The sequence below is a fragment of the Aulonocara stuartgranti genome (genome assembly GCF_965226115.1).
Source record: "Aulonocara stuartgranti genome assembly, chromosome: 9".
Classification (NCBI taxonomy): Eukaryota; Metazoa; Chordata; class Actinopteri; order Cichliformes; family Cichlidae; genus Aulonocara; species Aulonocara stuartgranti.
Genome location: NC_138960.1, coordinates 2,349,393 through 2,365,328, shown reverse-complemented (window position 1 = coordinate 2,365,328; position 15,936 = coordinate 2,349,393). Strand labels below are relative to the sequence as shown.

General features: G+C 41.9%; 1 protein-coding gene across 1 annotated transcript; it reads right to left on the bottom strand.

Annotated features, from left to right (window-relative positions):
* Window positions 1–14,392: 14,392 nt before the first annotated feature.
* Window positions 14,393–15,579, bottom strand: LOC309714570 (uncharacterized protein; the record flags this gene model as incomplete). Its single annotated transcript, XM_082547114.1, has 3 exons — window positions 15,416–15,579; window positions 14,954–15,270; window positions 14,393–14,745 (listed from the first exon to the last, which is right to left on the bottom strand). Coding segments are annotated over exons 1-3 (672 nt in total). The 5' UTR covers window positions 15,418–15,579.
* Window positions 15,580–15,936: the final 357 nt, after the last annotated feature.

Below are 15,936 nucleotides of genomic sequence, written 5' to 3'. Positions count from 1 at the left end.
AAACTGCATCCAGGACAGAAACAACTGTATTAAGCTGCTAAGACAACTTCAGCTCTGTGAAAGTACAGTCAGCACGCTAAAGCTAAGCTAGCCAAAACCCAGAGTGACACTAAAGCTGAGTGAATGTTGATCCCAGCCTAAGAGTAGGAGTATCATATGTGCGTCCTTGTCATATGTATGGACTCAAATTGTGGTCATAAATATTTTGTACTTGTAAACCAGGATTTGTATGTGTAAAAAGAATTTGTGTGTGTGTAAAAAAGATTTGTATGTGGACTTATGTGTGAAACTCTGCACTCACTGTTGTGGAAATGACAGTCTTCACTAGTGGGGATCAGTGTTGCCAACTCCTCAGTAAGGAAAATCTCTATTGGTTGTCCTAAAAGTTGCTAGAAGCCGCTAAATGACATCATCGCCTAATTTGCATAATTGATCATGCTAATCTAATTGTAACCTACGTTGTTGGAGAGAGAAATAACATCGTGGAAGAGACATAAAGTGAGTAAAAAACGTCCTAAATGCATTTAGAGTTTATTTAGAACTACAAATTAAATTTCTTTTAGCAATTATTGTTTTCTTTAATGTCACAATTCCAACCCTGCTCCTTTATCTGGGCTTGGACGACCAAAGATGACCCGAAATAGGCACTCTGGTGGAGTTACTTGTGTGTGTGTGTGTGTGTGTGTTTATATGTAGTTTTAAAACTTGTGATCCACAAAACGGCATAAGAGTAAAAGAAGAACTGACTGCGTTACAGTCAGTGCAGGAGCAGCGGCTTCGCTCATGCGCGATTCATTTGCAGTTTGGACGCATAGGTGTGAACATCTCCTGCCCTGATAGCAGCTGGGGGAGGACTGTCCTCCGCCCGTGAGCGCTTTGGCACAGGCGAGGTGCCCACGGCAGCACCCGCTGCTTTTTGAGAGTAGGAGCGATATGCGCTTTCACGTCAAAAAGTCGGCATAAATAAGTCTCCAATAACATGAGAAAAAGTCACCAGATTTGTCGCTTTTCTTTTCTTTTCTTTTTCGCTAAGGGGGTCTGAAAACTCGCTAAATATAGCGACAAAGTCGCTAAGTTGGCAACACTGGTAGGGATAGTTACAAAGCTTTCTTCGTTATGAATTAGAAGATTCATGTTTTTATTGAACATTTGAAGATAAAAAACAAACTCTTGTAGAGAACATAAAGTCAGAGATAGAAACGACAAGGAGCAGGTGCATCTAGTACAGGTAGAGCTGCTGCAAAAACCCACAGAGCCCAGCAGCCAGCGCAACAAATTCTGGATCCTTGGCTTTTAGTTAGCAGTTAGCATTAACAGCACATCCTGCGTCCGATGTCAAAGGACCTTTATGCTGCGCACTGTGACTCACAGCAATGGTCCCGGGTCAGGTCTGACTTTGTGTTAAACTAATCCTAAAGTAATAATGGTATTTCTAACCACTGATATACCACAACTTTATCCTTTCAACATCTACTGACAGTTAGGGGAGCTAACTTTTATCAGATATTAATATAGAGATCCTCCAGCTTCAAATCGTCTTACCCTTCAAGGACCTGCAGTTCAAAAAAGTGCCCCTCCAACAGCCGAATGACAGCAATATCAGGAAGAAGGAACACGAGAAGCTGGAGAAATACCAAGGGCTCAGAGAAGAGCTCGAGAGGATGTGGAGGGTGAAGGTAACGGTGGTCCCCGTGGTAATCGGAGCACTAGGTGCGGTGACTCCCAAGCTAGGCGAGTGGCTCCAGCAGATCCCGGGAATAACATCGGAGATCTCTGTCCAGAAGAGCGCAGTCCTGGGAACAGCTAAGATACTGCGCAGGACCCTCAAGCTCCCAGGCCTCTGGTAGAGGACCCGAGCTTGAAGGATAAACCGCCCACAGGGGCGTGCTGGGTGTTTTTTTAAACCTGATGCTAGAGTCCCACACACCAGGACAAATCCCTATCCATACAGTGGGGCAAAAAAGTATTTAGTCAGCCACCGATTGTGCAAGTTCCCCCACTTAAAATGATGACAGAGGTCAGTAATTTGCACCAGAGGTACACTTCAACTGTGAGAGACAGAATGTGAAAAAAAAATCCATGAATTCACATGGTAGGATTTGTAAAGAATTTACTCGTAAATCAGGGTGGAAAATAAGTATTTGGTCACCTCAAACAAGGAAAATCTCTGGCTCTCACAGACCTGTAACGTCTTCTGTAAGAAGCTTTTCTGTCCCCCACTCGTTACCTGTATGAATGGCACCTGTTTGAACTCATCATCTGTATAAAAGACACCTGTCCACAGCCTCAAACAGTCAGACTCCAAACTCCGCCATGGCCAAGACCAAAGAGCTTTCGAAGGACACCAGGAAAAGTATTGTAGACCTGCACCAGACTGGGAAGAGTGAATCTACAATAGGCAAGCAGCTTGGTGTGAAAAAATCAACTGTGGGAGCAATCATCAGAAAATGGAAGACATACAAGACCACTGATAATCTCCCTCGATCTGGGGCTCCACGCAAGATCTCATCCCGTGGGGTCAAAATGATCATGAGAACGGTGAGCAAAGATCCCAGAACCACACGGGGGGACCTGGTGAATGACCTGCAGAGAGCTGGGACCAAAGTAACAAAGGTCACCATCAGTAACACACTACAACGGCAGGGAATCAAATCCCGCAGTGCCAGACGTGTTCCGCTGCTGAAGCCAGTGCATGTCCAGGCCCGTCTGAAGTTTGCCAGAGAGCACATGGATGATACAGCAGAGGATTGGGAGAATGTCATGTGGTCAGATGAAACCAAAGTAGAACTTTTTGGTATAAACTCAACTCGTCGTGTTTGGAGGAAGAAGAATACTGAGTTGCATCCCAAGAACACCATACCTACTGTGAAGCATGGGGGTGGAAACATCATGCTATGGGGCTGTTTTTCTGCCAAGGGGACAGGACGACTGATCCGTGTTAAGGACAGAATGAATGGGGCCATGTATCGTGAGATTTTGAGCCAAAACCTCCTTCCATCAGTGAGAACTTTGAAGATGAAACGAGGCTGGGTCTTCCAACATGACAATGATCCAAAACACACCGCCCGGGCAACAAAGGAGTGGCTCCGTAAGAAGCATTTGAAAGTCCTGGAGTGGCCTAGCCAGTCTCCAGACCTCAACCCCATAGAAAATCTGTGGCGGGAGTTGAAAGTCCGTGTTGCTCGGCGACAGCCCCAAAACATCACTGCTCTCGAGAAGATCTGCATGGAGGAATGGGCCAAAATACCAGCTACTGTGTGTGCAAACCTGGTAAAGACCTATAGTAAACGTTTGACCTCTGTTATTGCCAACAAAGGTTATGTTACAAAGTATTGAGTTGTATTTTTGTTATTGACCAAATACTTATTTTCCACCCTGATTTACGAATAAATTCTTTACAAATCCTACCATGTGGATTCATGGATTTTTCTTTCACATTCTGTCTCTCACAGTTGAAGTGTACCTCTGGTGCAAATTACTGACCTCTGTCATCATTTTAGGTGGGGGAACTTGCACAATCGGTGGCTGACTAAATACTTTTTTGCCCCACTGTACTCTGAAATTTATCAAACGTACTCTTAAACTTGGAGATGAAATCTGCGAATAAAAGGTTAGGATGCAAGTTTAACACTTGAGCCCACCTCAGTGCATGTCCACACAGCAGCTCCACCAGGAAGGCGATCTTTTCACCATCAGAGGAATATGTGCAGCTCAGTTGTTTGAAGACTAAAAAACATTAAGTCAGAAACCCTCCACATACAGTGGCTTGCAAAAGTATTCGGCCCCCTTGAATTTTCCCACATTTTGTCACATTACAGCCACAAACATGAATCAATGTTATTGGAATTCCACGTGAAAGACCAACACAAAGTGGTGCACACGTGAGAAGCGGAACAAAAATCCAAACATTTTTTACAAATAAATAACTGCAAAGTGGGGTGTGCGTAATTATTCAGCCCCCTTTGGTCTGAGTGCAGTCAGTTGCACATATGAGTGCTAATGACTAAATAGAGTGTCTGTGAAGGTTCTCAGTCATCCAGGTCATCGTAGTCAAAGGAGCTTGCAAAGAAAAGCGTCTGGACTTCTTTAAGTTGCTTGAAGACGTTTCACCTCTCATCCGAGAAGCTTCTTCAGTTCTAAGGTCAAATGGTGGAGAGTCCCAGATATAAACCTAGTGGGAGTAACCCCCCCACAGAGGGACAAAAGGACCCCCTGATGATCCTCTAATCGCCTGAGCCAAGGTGTGAAACTGGGTGTGGGTCCCAATCAGCCAGAGTTTCGGGTGTGTTCATTGTGAAACCTGGCCCCACCTTATCATGCGAATTCCTGAGGTCAGATGGCCCAGGATGTGAGTGGGCGTTAAGGCGTCTGGGAAAGGATCTCAAAACTGGATTATAGATGGCAGAGAGTTGGTGTCTGTTCAAAGATGGTCGCTCACAGTGGACATAGATGGCCATAGATGGCCATAGAATGCCAAAACACAGACTTAACAATGTGGTGTATGCTGTACAGTGCAGCGAGGAATGCTCAGACCTCTACATTGGAGAGACCAAACAGCCACTTCATGGTACAACACAGAAGAGCCACCTCCACAGGACAAGACTCAGCAGTCCATCTGCATCTTAAGGATAAAGGACACTCTTTCGAGGATGCCAATGTTCCCATTTTGGACAGAGAGGACAGATGGTTTGAAAGAGGAGTGAAAGAAGCCATCTATGTCCACTGTGAGCGACCATCTTTGAACAGAGGCGGGGTTTACGACACCAACTGTCTGCCATCTATAATCCAGTTTTGAGATCCTTTCCCAGACGCCTTAACGCCCACTCACATCCTGGGCCATCTGACCTCAGGAATTCGCATGATAAGGTGGGGCCAGGTTTCACAATGAACTCACCCGAAACTCTGGCTGATTGGGACCCACACCCAGTTTCACACCTTGGCTCAGGCGATTAGAGGATCATCAGGGGGTCCTTTTGTCCCTCTGTGGGGGGTCACTCCCACTAGGTTTATATCTGGGACTCTCCACCATTTGACCTTAGAACTGAAGAAGCTTCTCGGATGAGAGGTGAAACGTCTTCAAGCAACTTAAAGAAGTCCAGACGCTTTTCTTTGCAAGCTCCTTTGACTAATTAGAGTGCACCTGTGTGTAATCTAATGTCAGTACAAATACAGCTGCTCTGTGACGGCCTCAGAGGTTGTCTAAGAGAATATTGGGAGCAACAACACCATGAAGTCCAAAGAATGGCCTGTATTTTTGGCCTGTATTTATATAGCGCTTTACTAGTCCCTAAGGACCCCAAAGCGCTTTACATATCCAGTCATCCACCCATTCACACACACATTCACACACTGGTGATGGTAAGCTACATTGTAGCCACAGCCACCCTGGGGCGCACTGACAAAGAACACACCAGACAGGTCAGGGATAACGTTATTGAGAAATTTAAAGCAGGCTTAGGCTACAAAAAGATTTCCCAAGCCTTGAACATCCCACGGAGCACTGTTCAAGCCATCATTCAGAAATGGAAGGAGGATGGCACAACTGTAAATCTACCAAGACAAGGCCATCCACCTAAACTCACAGGCCGAACAAGGAGAGCGCTGATCAGAAATGCAGCCACGAGGCCCATGGTGACTCTGGACGAGCTGCAGAGGTCTACAGCTCAGGTGGGGGAATCTGTCCGTAGGACAACTATTAGTCGTGCACTGCACAAAGTTGGCCTTTATGGAAGAGTGGCAAGAAGAAAGCCATTGTTAACAGAAAACCATAAGAAGGCCCGTTTGCAGTTTGCCACAAGCCATGTGGGGGACACAGCAAACATGTGGAAGAAGCTGCTCTGGTCAGATGAGACCAAAATGCAAACACTATGTGTGGCAGAAAACTAACACTGCACATCACTCTGAACCATCCCCACTGTCAGATATGGTGGTGGCAGCATCATGCTCTGGGGGTGCTTCTCTTCAGCAGGGACAGGGAAGCTGGTCAGAGTTGATGGGAAGATGGATGGAGCCAAATACGGGGCAATCTTGGAAGAAAACCTCTTGGATTCTGCAAAAGACTTGAGACTGGGGCGGAGGTCGGGCATTGTACAGCTACAAGCATTTCACCCCCATGTCATACTGTGTATGGTTGTGTGTGTGTGACAAATAAAATTTGAATTTGAATTTGAGGTTCACCTTCCAGCAGGACAACGACCCTAAACGCGCTATATAAATCCAATCCATTATTATTATTATTATTAAACATAAAGCCAGGGCAACGATGGGATGGTTTAAAACAAAACGTATCCATGTGTTAGAACGGCCCAGTCAAAGTCCAGATCTAAATCCAATCCAGAATCTGTGGCAAGATCTGAAAACTGCTGTTTACAAACGCTGCCCATCTAATCTGACTGAGCTGGAGCTGTTTTGCAAAGAAGAATGGGCAAAGATCTCAGTCTGTAGATGTGCAAAGCTGGTAGAGACAGACCCTAAAAGACTGGCAGCTGTAACTGCAGCAAAAGGTGGTTCTACAAAGTATTGACTCAGGGGGCTGAATAATTATGCACACCCCACTTTGCAGTTATTTATTTGTTTATTTATTTTACTGTCAAACATCACCCGAGATAATGCTTAACATCTCGAGATGGATTCATGGATGGATAGATGACAGGACCAAGGATCCAACATGGTCCTGTCAAGGACGAGGCGGCCACATTAAGTAGCTGTCTCTGTAAAGCTTTGAAGGTGTGCTTTGGTATGTCAGCAACAGATTCTTTAAATCCTGTAAATCGTGAGGTGGGGCCTCCATGGCGTGGACTTATCAAATGCTTGATTGGATTGAGATATGGGTAATTTGGAGCCCAAGTCAACAGCTTAAACTCATTGTTGTACTCATCATTCCTGAACCAACTCTGCTTTGTGACAGGATGCACAATCCCACTGAAAGAGGCTATAGCCATTAGGAAATACTATTTCCATGAAAGGGTGTACATCGCCTGAACCGGTGCTGAGGTAGTTGGTACCTATCAAATTAGCATCCACATAATTGGCACAACCCAAGATTTCCTAGCAGAACATTGCACAAATCATCACACTGTCTCCATCAGATTGCCTTCTTGGTTCCAGGTGTTCCCCAGGTAAGTGATGCACATACTATTCACATGATATAAATGCAAACATGATTCATCAGACCAGTTGTCACTGCTCCTTACAGCAGCGTGAGATGAGTGACTGTATTTTTGCTACTCACGTTTTTTCTATGGGGGAGATCCTGATTTGCCGGTTTATGGGCCTTGCACTTTCTCCAAGAATATCAGCTTAGTGTGAAACCTGGGATTGTTTAGTTGAACACAAAGTAAACAGAGTAAATTTTCATTCTATTTCAATAAATATACTTTTTGTGACATTTGTGTTTGGTGGTGTGTCTTGTGATTTTTCTGATGTGAAATATGTGTTGTAGCTTCAAAGGGTTGGGCAACACTGAAAAATAAGACTGCATATAAAAAATATAGTCACAAGCATTTTAAGGAAGTTCAGGAATTTCCCTTTCACTGGAAACTCCTAAAAGGCTATCAACAGAACCGAAAAGAATGCCATTATTGTCACTATACAGATGTACAATGAGATAAGGAGCAACTCTCCAACTCGGATCACATCATGAAACGTGGATGTCGTATAGCAGGTTGCAAGTCTCCTTTGCTGTCGCCATCAGCTTTCACCTTCTAGTCCTGCCTGATAATAGATTTGAAGTTCTTCCCTCTGTGTGGTCCTTCAGTGTTCTTTAGTGTAATTATTCTGTAAAATTATTGTCTCTGCGTCTTCCTGTTTCAAATCATTCTCACTTCCTGTTTTTTGTTTTCACTTTTTGTTTTTGTAGTAGTGATTTGTCTAAAATCTAATCATTCTCTAATTTGTGTCCTTCGACCACAGTGGAGTTTTAAGGAATGAAAAAAATATGTAGAGTGATAAAGTCATCTTACAGCAGCGGTATATTTAAAAAAAAAAAATTATTTAAAAATGTTTTTAATGACAAATATAACAAAATGAAATACAGTAATGTTGTATTACAGTAGTAGTATTTTTGTATGATGTTAAATTTCTGTTATTTTACATTTATTTATTTTTTTTACAGTGAACTCCATAGAAAAAACATGTAGGCTCATGGCCATGAAGTTTGAACATTGTCTCTGACATCATCATTACATATCTAACAAGAAAAACATAAAAACCCAAACTTTTAAATGTCACTTCAGCTTTAATTGAGGAGGTGAAAAAAATAGCTTTAATCTTCACAGTTAGGGTTTTAGTATTGATTGATTGATTAAAATGATTAACATTATGAAACAGTGATAACTGTGGTAGACTACTTTGCTGAAATATCGTCTGTCATCGGTGCTATTTTTTATATTTTTATTTTATTATCTAATCTTGTAAAGAAATATTTGTAAGAAAACACTCTCCTTATAAATAAATTATTAGAATAATGGCAGTCAGTATTGTACATAAACATATTCTGAAATACTACAGCAGGGGAAATTAACAGAAGGTATATTATATGATTTCTTTGTTGTCTAAATCTGAACGAGATAAAATGTTCACAGAAATGAATGATCACTTTTTTTTTTATCTCATAGCGCAAACACTGATGGGCTAGCCTGTTCTTTCTATTCCTGACATCATGTGAACACTGCATCCCACGCACTGCGCCCTGAGACCAGTGGAGTTCCAGACTGAGAACAAATGTGACATAATAGGGCTTAATGACCGTGGCCCACTCTGATACTACTCAGGCAGCACCGCTTCTCCCTGTTATCTTCTTTTCATTTCATTTGCCTCTTCTGTTCATGTGTCAGTGTTATTTGTGTGTGAGTCTCTATCTCCACTACCTAAAACGTGCCTTTTGTTCTTAGCTGTGATAAGATTTGCATCTCTCGTCTGCAAAAATCATCAGCCTCAGAGCCTTGACAGTTGACAAAACAAGTGAGATTGTGTAGACTGGATATGTTACTGAGTGAGATCAATACATACAGCCTGTGACTCACCAGCCTCAGAGCTCTTGGGGACAAATGACCTCACTGAAAATCTAGATGAGCAGACAGAAAACAAGAGAATTTGTTACTTCCCCTTATAATGGAATTTGATAACGTGTGGCCCTGTTAGAGTTGCTCTATCAAGACAGAATTACATTTATATGGTCCATGATTCAGAGACAGAGAAGAAAAGCATCATCTCCAGTGTTTTGTGTGCATAAACCTGAACTTTTATTTAAATAAATTTAACATTCATGGAAAATTATACATGACTTACCAAGATAAGTTAATGTTAGGCATGTTCTGTTCAATTCAATTCAATTTTATTTATATAGCGCCAAATCACAACAAAAGTCGCCTCAAGGCGCTTCATAGATACAGAGAAAAACCCAACAATCATATGACCCCCTATGAGCAGCACTTTGGCGACAGTGGGAAGGAAAAACTCCCTTTTAACAGGAAGAAACCTCCGGCAGAACCAGGCTCAGGGAGGGGCGGGGCCATCTGCTGCAACCGGTTGGGGTGAGAGAAGGAAGACAGGATAAAAGACATGCTGTGGAAGAGAGACAGAGGTTAATAACAGATATGATTCAATGCAGAGAGGTCTGTTAATACATAGTGAGTGAGAAAGGTGACTGGAAAGGAAAAACTCAGTGCATCATGGGAATCCCCCGGCAGCCTACGTCTATTGCAGCATAGCTAAGGGAGGATTCAGGGTCACCTGGTCCAGCCCTAACTATATGCTTTAGCAAAAAGGAAAGTTTGAAGCCTAATCTTGAAAGTAGAGATAGTGTCTGTCTCCCGAATCCAAACTGGAAGCTGGTTCCACAGAAGAGGGGCCTGAAAACTGAAGGCTCTCCCTCCCATTCTACTTTTAAATACTCTAGGAACAACAAGTAGGCCAGCAGAGCGAGAGTGAAGTGCTCTAATAGGGTGATATGGTACTACAAGGTCATTAAGATAAGATGGGGCCTGATTATTTAAGACCTTGTATGTGAGGAGCAGGATTTTGAATTCAATTCTGGATTTAACAGGAAGCCAATGAAGGGAAGCCAAAACAGGAGAAATCTGCTCTCTCTTTCTAGTCCCTGTCAGGACTCTTGCTGCAGCATTTTGGATTAGCTGAAGGCTTTTCAGTGAGTTTTTTGGACATCCTGATAATAATGAATTAGAGTCGTCCAGCCTGGAAGTAATAAATGCATGAACTAGTTTTTCAGCGTCACTCTGAGACAGGATATTTTCCTAATTTTAGAGATGTTGCGCAAATGGAAGAAAGCAGTCTTACATATTTGTTTAATATGTGCGTTGAAGGACATGTCCTGGTCAAAAATGACTCCAAGGTTCCTCACAGTGTTACTGGAGGCCAAGGTAATGCCATCCAGGGTAAGAATCTGCTTAGATACCATATTTCTAGGCTTTTCAGGGCCGAGTACAATAACCTCAGTTTTATCTGAATTAAGAAGCAGAAAGTTAGCGGCCATCCAGGTCTTTATGTCTTTAAGACATTCCTGCAGTTTAACTCATTGGTGTGTGTTATCTGGCTTCATGAACAGATAGAGCTGGGTGTCATCTGCATAGCAGTGTAAATGTATGCTATGTCTTCTAATGATGCTGCCTAAGGGAAGCATGTATAATGTAAACAGAATTGGTCCTAGCACTGAACCCTGTGGAACTCCATAATTAACCTCAGTGTGTGAAGAGGACTCTCCATTAACATGCACAAACTGGAGTCTATTAGATAGATATGATACAAACCACTGCAGTGCAGTACCTGTAATACCTACAGCATGTTCTAATCGCTCTAATAGGATATTATGGTCGACAGTATCGAACGCTGCACTGAGGTCTAGCAGGACAAGCACAGAGATGAGTCCACTGTCAGAGGCCATAAGAAGATCATTTGTAACCTTCACTAAAGCTGTTTCTGTGCTGTGATGAGCTCTGAAACCTGACTGAAACTCTTCAAATAAACCATTCCTCTGCAGATGATCTGTTAGCTGTTTGACAACTACTCTTTCAAGGATGTTTGATATGAAAGGAAGGTTGGAGATTGGCCCATAATTAGCTAAGACTGCTGGGTCTAGAGATGCTTTTTGAGTAAAGGTTTAACTACAGCCAGCTTGAAGGCCTGTGGTACATAGCCGATCATTAGAGATAGGTTGATCATATTTAAGATCGAAGAATTAATTAATGGCAGGACTTCTTTGAGCAGTTTTGTAGGAATGGGGTCTAAAAGACACGTTGATGGTTTGGAGGAATTAATTATTGAAGTTAACTCAGAAAGATCAATTGGAGAAAAAGAGTCTAACTTAACATCAATGGTACTAAGAGTAGCTGTAGATAATAGTACATCTGTGGGATGATTACTGGTAATTTTTTCTCTAATGATAAAAATTTTATTTGTGAAGAAGTTCATGAAGTCATTACTAGTTAACGTTAAAGGGATGGTTGGCTCAACAGAGCTCTGACTGTTTGTCAGCCTGGCTACAGTGCTGAAGAGAAACCTGGGGTTGTTCTTATTTTCTTCAATCAGTGATGAATAGTAAGATGTTCTGGCTTTGCGGAGGGCTTTCTTATAAAGCAGCAAACTATTTCTCCAGGCTAAATGATGATCCTCTAAATTTGTGACGTCTTTTGAGCTGCTTTTAAGCATGTTTCTTGTCGTCGTCGTTCCAACACAGTGTGTTTGTTTTGATTTGTAGACCCCGAAAATGGTGCCGTGCTCCCACAATGCATTGCAGCGTGCAAAACAGAATTGTTAAAGTTTTAATTTTAATTTCAATTCAGGTTAGATTATTTTTTTTTTTGTACGCAACGCAGATTTTCTGTGGGCAGAGACCATGCCAGCAGTGCGCAATTGCGCACGCGCGCAGATTAGAGGGAACATTGTTTCTGACTGTCAAAATTGAATCAAATCGATTATAGAAATCAGTGATGATACCCAGCACTACTGAGTAGCCTAAGCCTGACAGAAAGGGATGTAGCTGTGGGTAATAAGAAAAGATGAAAAGAACTATTGATAACTTTTTGTTAAGGCGTGATCTGTCTGAAATTCATAGCCAATGCTCTGACTCTGAGCCAATATAGTGTATCCAGAAAACAGATTATATGCAGTGATAAATGCACTGCCCAACTGTCCCCTCTCCCCACGGCCTTTCAGCAGCAGGCAGCAGCAAACAGGTCGTCAGAGGAGCCGATGTGATGATTAATGTTTAACATTGTCTACAATATTACCAAAGAGTGCCAACGCACTTTAAGCACAAGCAGTTTTTCAGTAACTTATCTTTTTTGTAGAAATGTGCTCCAAATAAAGAACTTTGTGTTGACAAGATTATTAGTAAATCATTTACAAATCAATATTGTCTGTATGGACAGCAATAAAAAATAAAAAAGGTAAAGCAGTGGAGTTAAGGGATGCAGTTGAAAAATTTGGGTGCACCTAACTTTTGTGCTGGTGCATCCAAGGCACACCAGTGCAACTGTGGCAAAAAGTTAGAGCCCTGGAGGGGAATGCTAAAGGAAATTACACCTAAAATAATTTAAATTTCACATAATACAATCAGAAAACTCAAAAGCACAGGAAACAAACTATACTATTAGAGACCAGGTACAGTCTTGTTTTGATCTTGAGGAGTGATTTGAGTAAACAAGATTAAAAAATTCAAAACCTAAAATACCATGACACGTTTATAGAGAACAGGAGATGTGGTTCAAACTTCCTGAATGACCACCGTAAGGTTTTCTTATACATCATATTCAGTATGGGTTAGAACACATAATTCTACCTGCATACCATGGACAAAAGGAGGTTAATGTGCCTTTGATGGTACAAAATTCTCTTCTTATCAAGATGCTTTTAGGGTAATATAATCTGGGAGAATCCAAGCGAGTCACCAGAAGGTGGCAGTCCCATCTTCTTAGGTTTTAAAGCCGGCCAGGTTAGAGCAGGCTCATTAAACCACCTCTGTAGTAAAAGTTATTCATCTTTGGAATCCATCTCCAGTATAGAGTCATAACAGGCATAGACTGTGGGGTGCATGTATGTCTTAATGGGGCTCACATTCTGATGTCAGAGTTGTACTGAGCCCTATGCTGGCTGTCTGTAGAAGGAAGCCTATTCAAGGTGACAACAGATACAATGTAATGCAAATGTTGCCCATCTGAACAAGAAAAATTCCTTCATTTTAACATTGTCATAAAGTTTGGGAAGAGGATTATTTTAAATCAGTGTTCTGTAAATATTTTCTGTCACTGACTTCTGCAAGACTGCCGTGTGGTAAAATCACAGCCGGGCTGTGGGTTTGGACATCGTTGGCTTCTATGGGGGTTGGAGAGCTGTTTGAATGGTTTTCCTACCTGATATTCAGGTTTGTTGTTTCTGTTGAACTGACAGTTCTACAAGCCTGTAGCAGCTGCGGCTCTCAGTGAATGTACAGACTCTGTGTTTCCTGTGATGAAGATGATGATGAATGCTTGATTCCTCATCAGCATGCACTTTTCTTCGTGGTGCAGACTGAATAGATTGCATCATGAAGAAAAGCATGTCTGTATCACATTTCAGGGATTTTGTTAGATTTTCGTATGCGTCACCACTTTTCATGCATCGTGCTTGTTGCAGCAGAATGCATTATGTAACCCTGTTCAGCAGTGCAGCTGTTAGGCTGCTCTAGAGCTGGGCTGTGCTGACACTATGTTGCATCAGGTGTGAGGATAAAAATAAAAAACATTCAGCTCAACAGTAGAACAGATCACAGAGATCTAACATTACCTGGGGTGGTTTTCCTGCAGACTGCGGCTCTGTTTGTGAGATAAAAACAGTTTGTGGAGGTTAATATGCTGCAGGTGTCACAGTGTCATGCAGATCCTGTTTAAGCAAAAGGAAAATATCCTGAAATGAATCAACAGGCTGCCTTCTAGAAATAATGATCAAATCTTTATAGGTTTTATGCAGAGGTGGAAAGAGTACTCAAAATGTGTACTCAAGTACAAGTACTGTTACACTGGTTAAATTGTACTCAATTACAAGTAAAAGTACTGGTGTTAAAAAAATACTTGAGTAAAAGTACAAAGTACTGTTCTCAAAAACTACTCAGAGTATTAATTACTTTTTAACAGACTGATGTTTTATTCTGTTGTCAATAGCAGGCATTCAACTCGATTCACCAGTATAAATATTTATGTTCAAAGCACATTTTTCAGATGAACAAGGTATAGAAAGGTAACTTGTTTTGTAAATAAATGTAGATATAAAAGGAGGAATTTTGTTTGTTAAAACAATGACAAAAATGTTTCTGAACATGCGTAGAACCATTTAAACTTTTCCCCATACACTGAACAACAGGCAGGTAAGTGTCTTAAAGTCTTAGCATTTCTTTCACACTTTACTTTCTGAACCTTTTGTTCAGTTTCAGCACAAGCTGGTTTTCTAAATTAACAGAGGCAATCCAACTTCGTTTGGCAGTGAAGAGTAGACCAGCACAGCTAAAAAGTCGTTCACACGCAGCAGAAGCAGGCAGAGCTGTGTTTAGTTTAAGAGAGAGGTTTTTGATGGCTGAGGAGTGCAGCAGCTCCATGGTGTCTGTGGCACAAGCAAGATAACCATCAAGCTCAACTGCACTTTGCAGCCTTCTGGAGATTGGTCTGGAGAAGAATTCATCTTCATCAGATGACTCTCTTTGCTGATCCTCACTCTCATGCTCTGTCGTTTCAAGATGTTGTTTGATGTATGTCAAGGCTGTAATTGCAAGTAGATAACACAATTTTGTTATTTAAATTTCAGTGATTATTCCTGAACACAAATTTAAAATCGGCAAATTCTCAAAAAGGATTGTTTAGTATTCAGGACAGACCATCAATAACTTACAATGTATTAGGTGAAATACTCACTTAAGCATGTGTTCAAATGTAAAAATACACAAAAATGGGATCACATGAATCCTTACCAGCCTCTGTTACATCTGCTCTGTCAGTCCAGGAAGTCTTGAACTTGGGTAAGAGGACTGCAGCTGCAGCCAACTCTGGATCCTCCATCATCGCTCCAAAACGCTTTTGAAGGCCATTTTGCAGGGCTCTGATGAGTGGCACGCATGTCTTGCTTGATGTCTCCAGCCTGCTAAGTTTGGACAGTAGTTGTTGGATTACTGGCAGGAGCCATCCCATAAAGGAAGTGGACTCAGACTGAAGGATGTTTGAAGCTTTCACCAGTGGCTTCATGGTGGTACAGTACTCCCTTAGGAATGCAACTTCTGCAGGACTCAACCTGTAAGACACAACAACAAAACCCACCATGACTATAATAGGGATCTTCTGATTTAATATTAAGAGTCTGCTCACGTTTTTAACCATCCATTAAGGAAAATTCACAAAATTTGAAACCATATTGGTAGGTGTCCAATTTTACTCACATTTTCACCTTGAACTCCTCACAAATGCTCCTGATGGCATCTTCCCCCTTCTCATCAATGATGCGTATTATCCTTTCAATGGCAAGGTAGGTTGAATTCCATCGTGTTGCATTGGGACGAATGATCTGTAGCTCACACTTGTCCTCTACCACTTCATTAGCCAAATGAGATCAGCCAGTTTTGTTCCAAATGGCCTGGCATTTTGCAAAGGTTGCACGGGAGAGCCTCTTGTAGGTTTCATTCATGCTCTCTGCTAGGGCAGCATCAGATGTTGCCACAAGGTTTAGCAGGTGACATGCACATCGCTGATGAGGCGGAAGTTGATACTCCAAACCAGAGTCTTCATCAAGAATTGCACTTGCCTCATGGTAGTCCCTATGGTCAGTCAGGTCAATAGTTTCTGGGTCTGCTTCATCTTCAGCTTCATCTGCATCATTTTGTGCCCCAAACATGTGGAAGGCCTTGACAAAGTTGGATCCATTATCAGTTGTGGTTCTTACAACTTTGCCTCTAATCTTGTA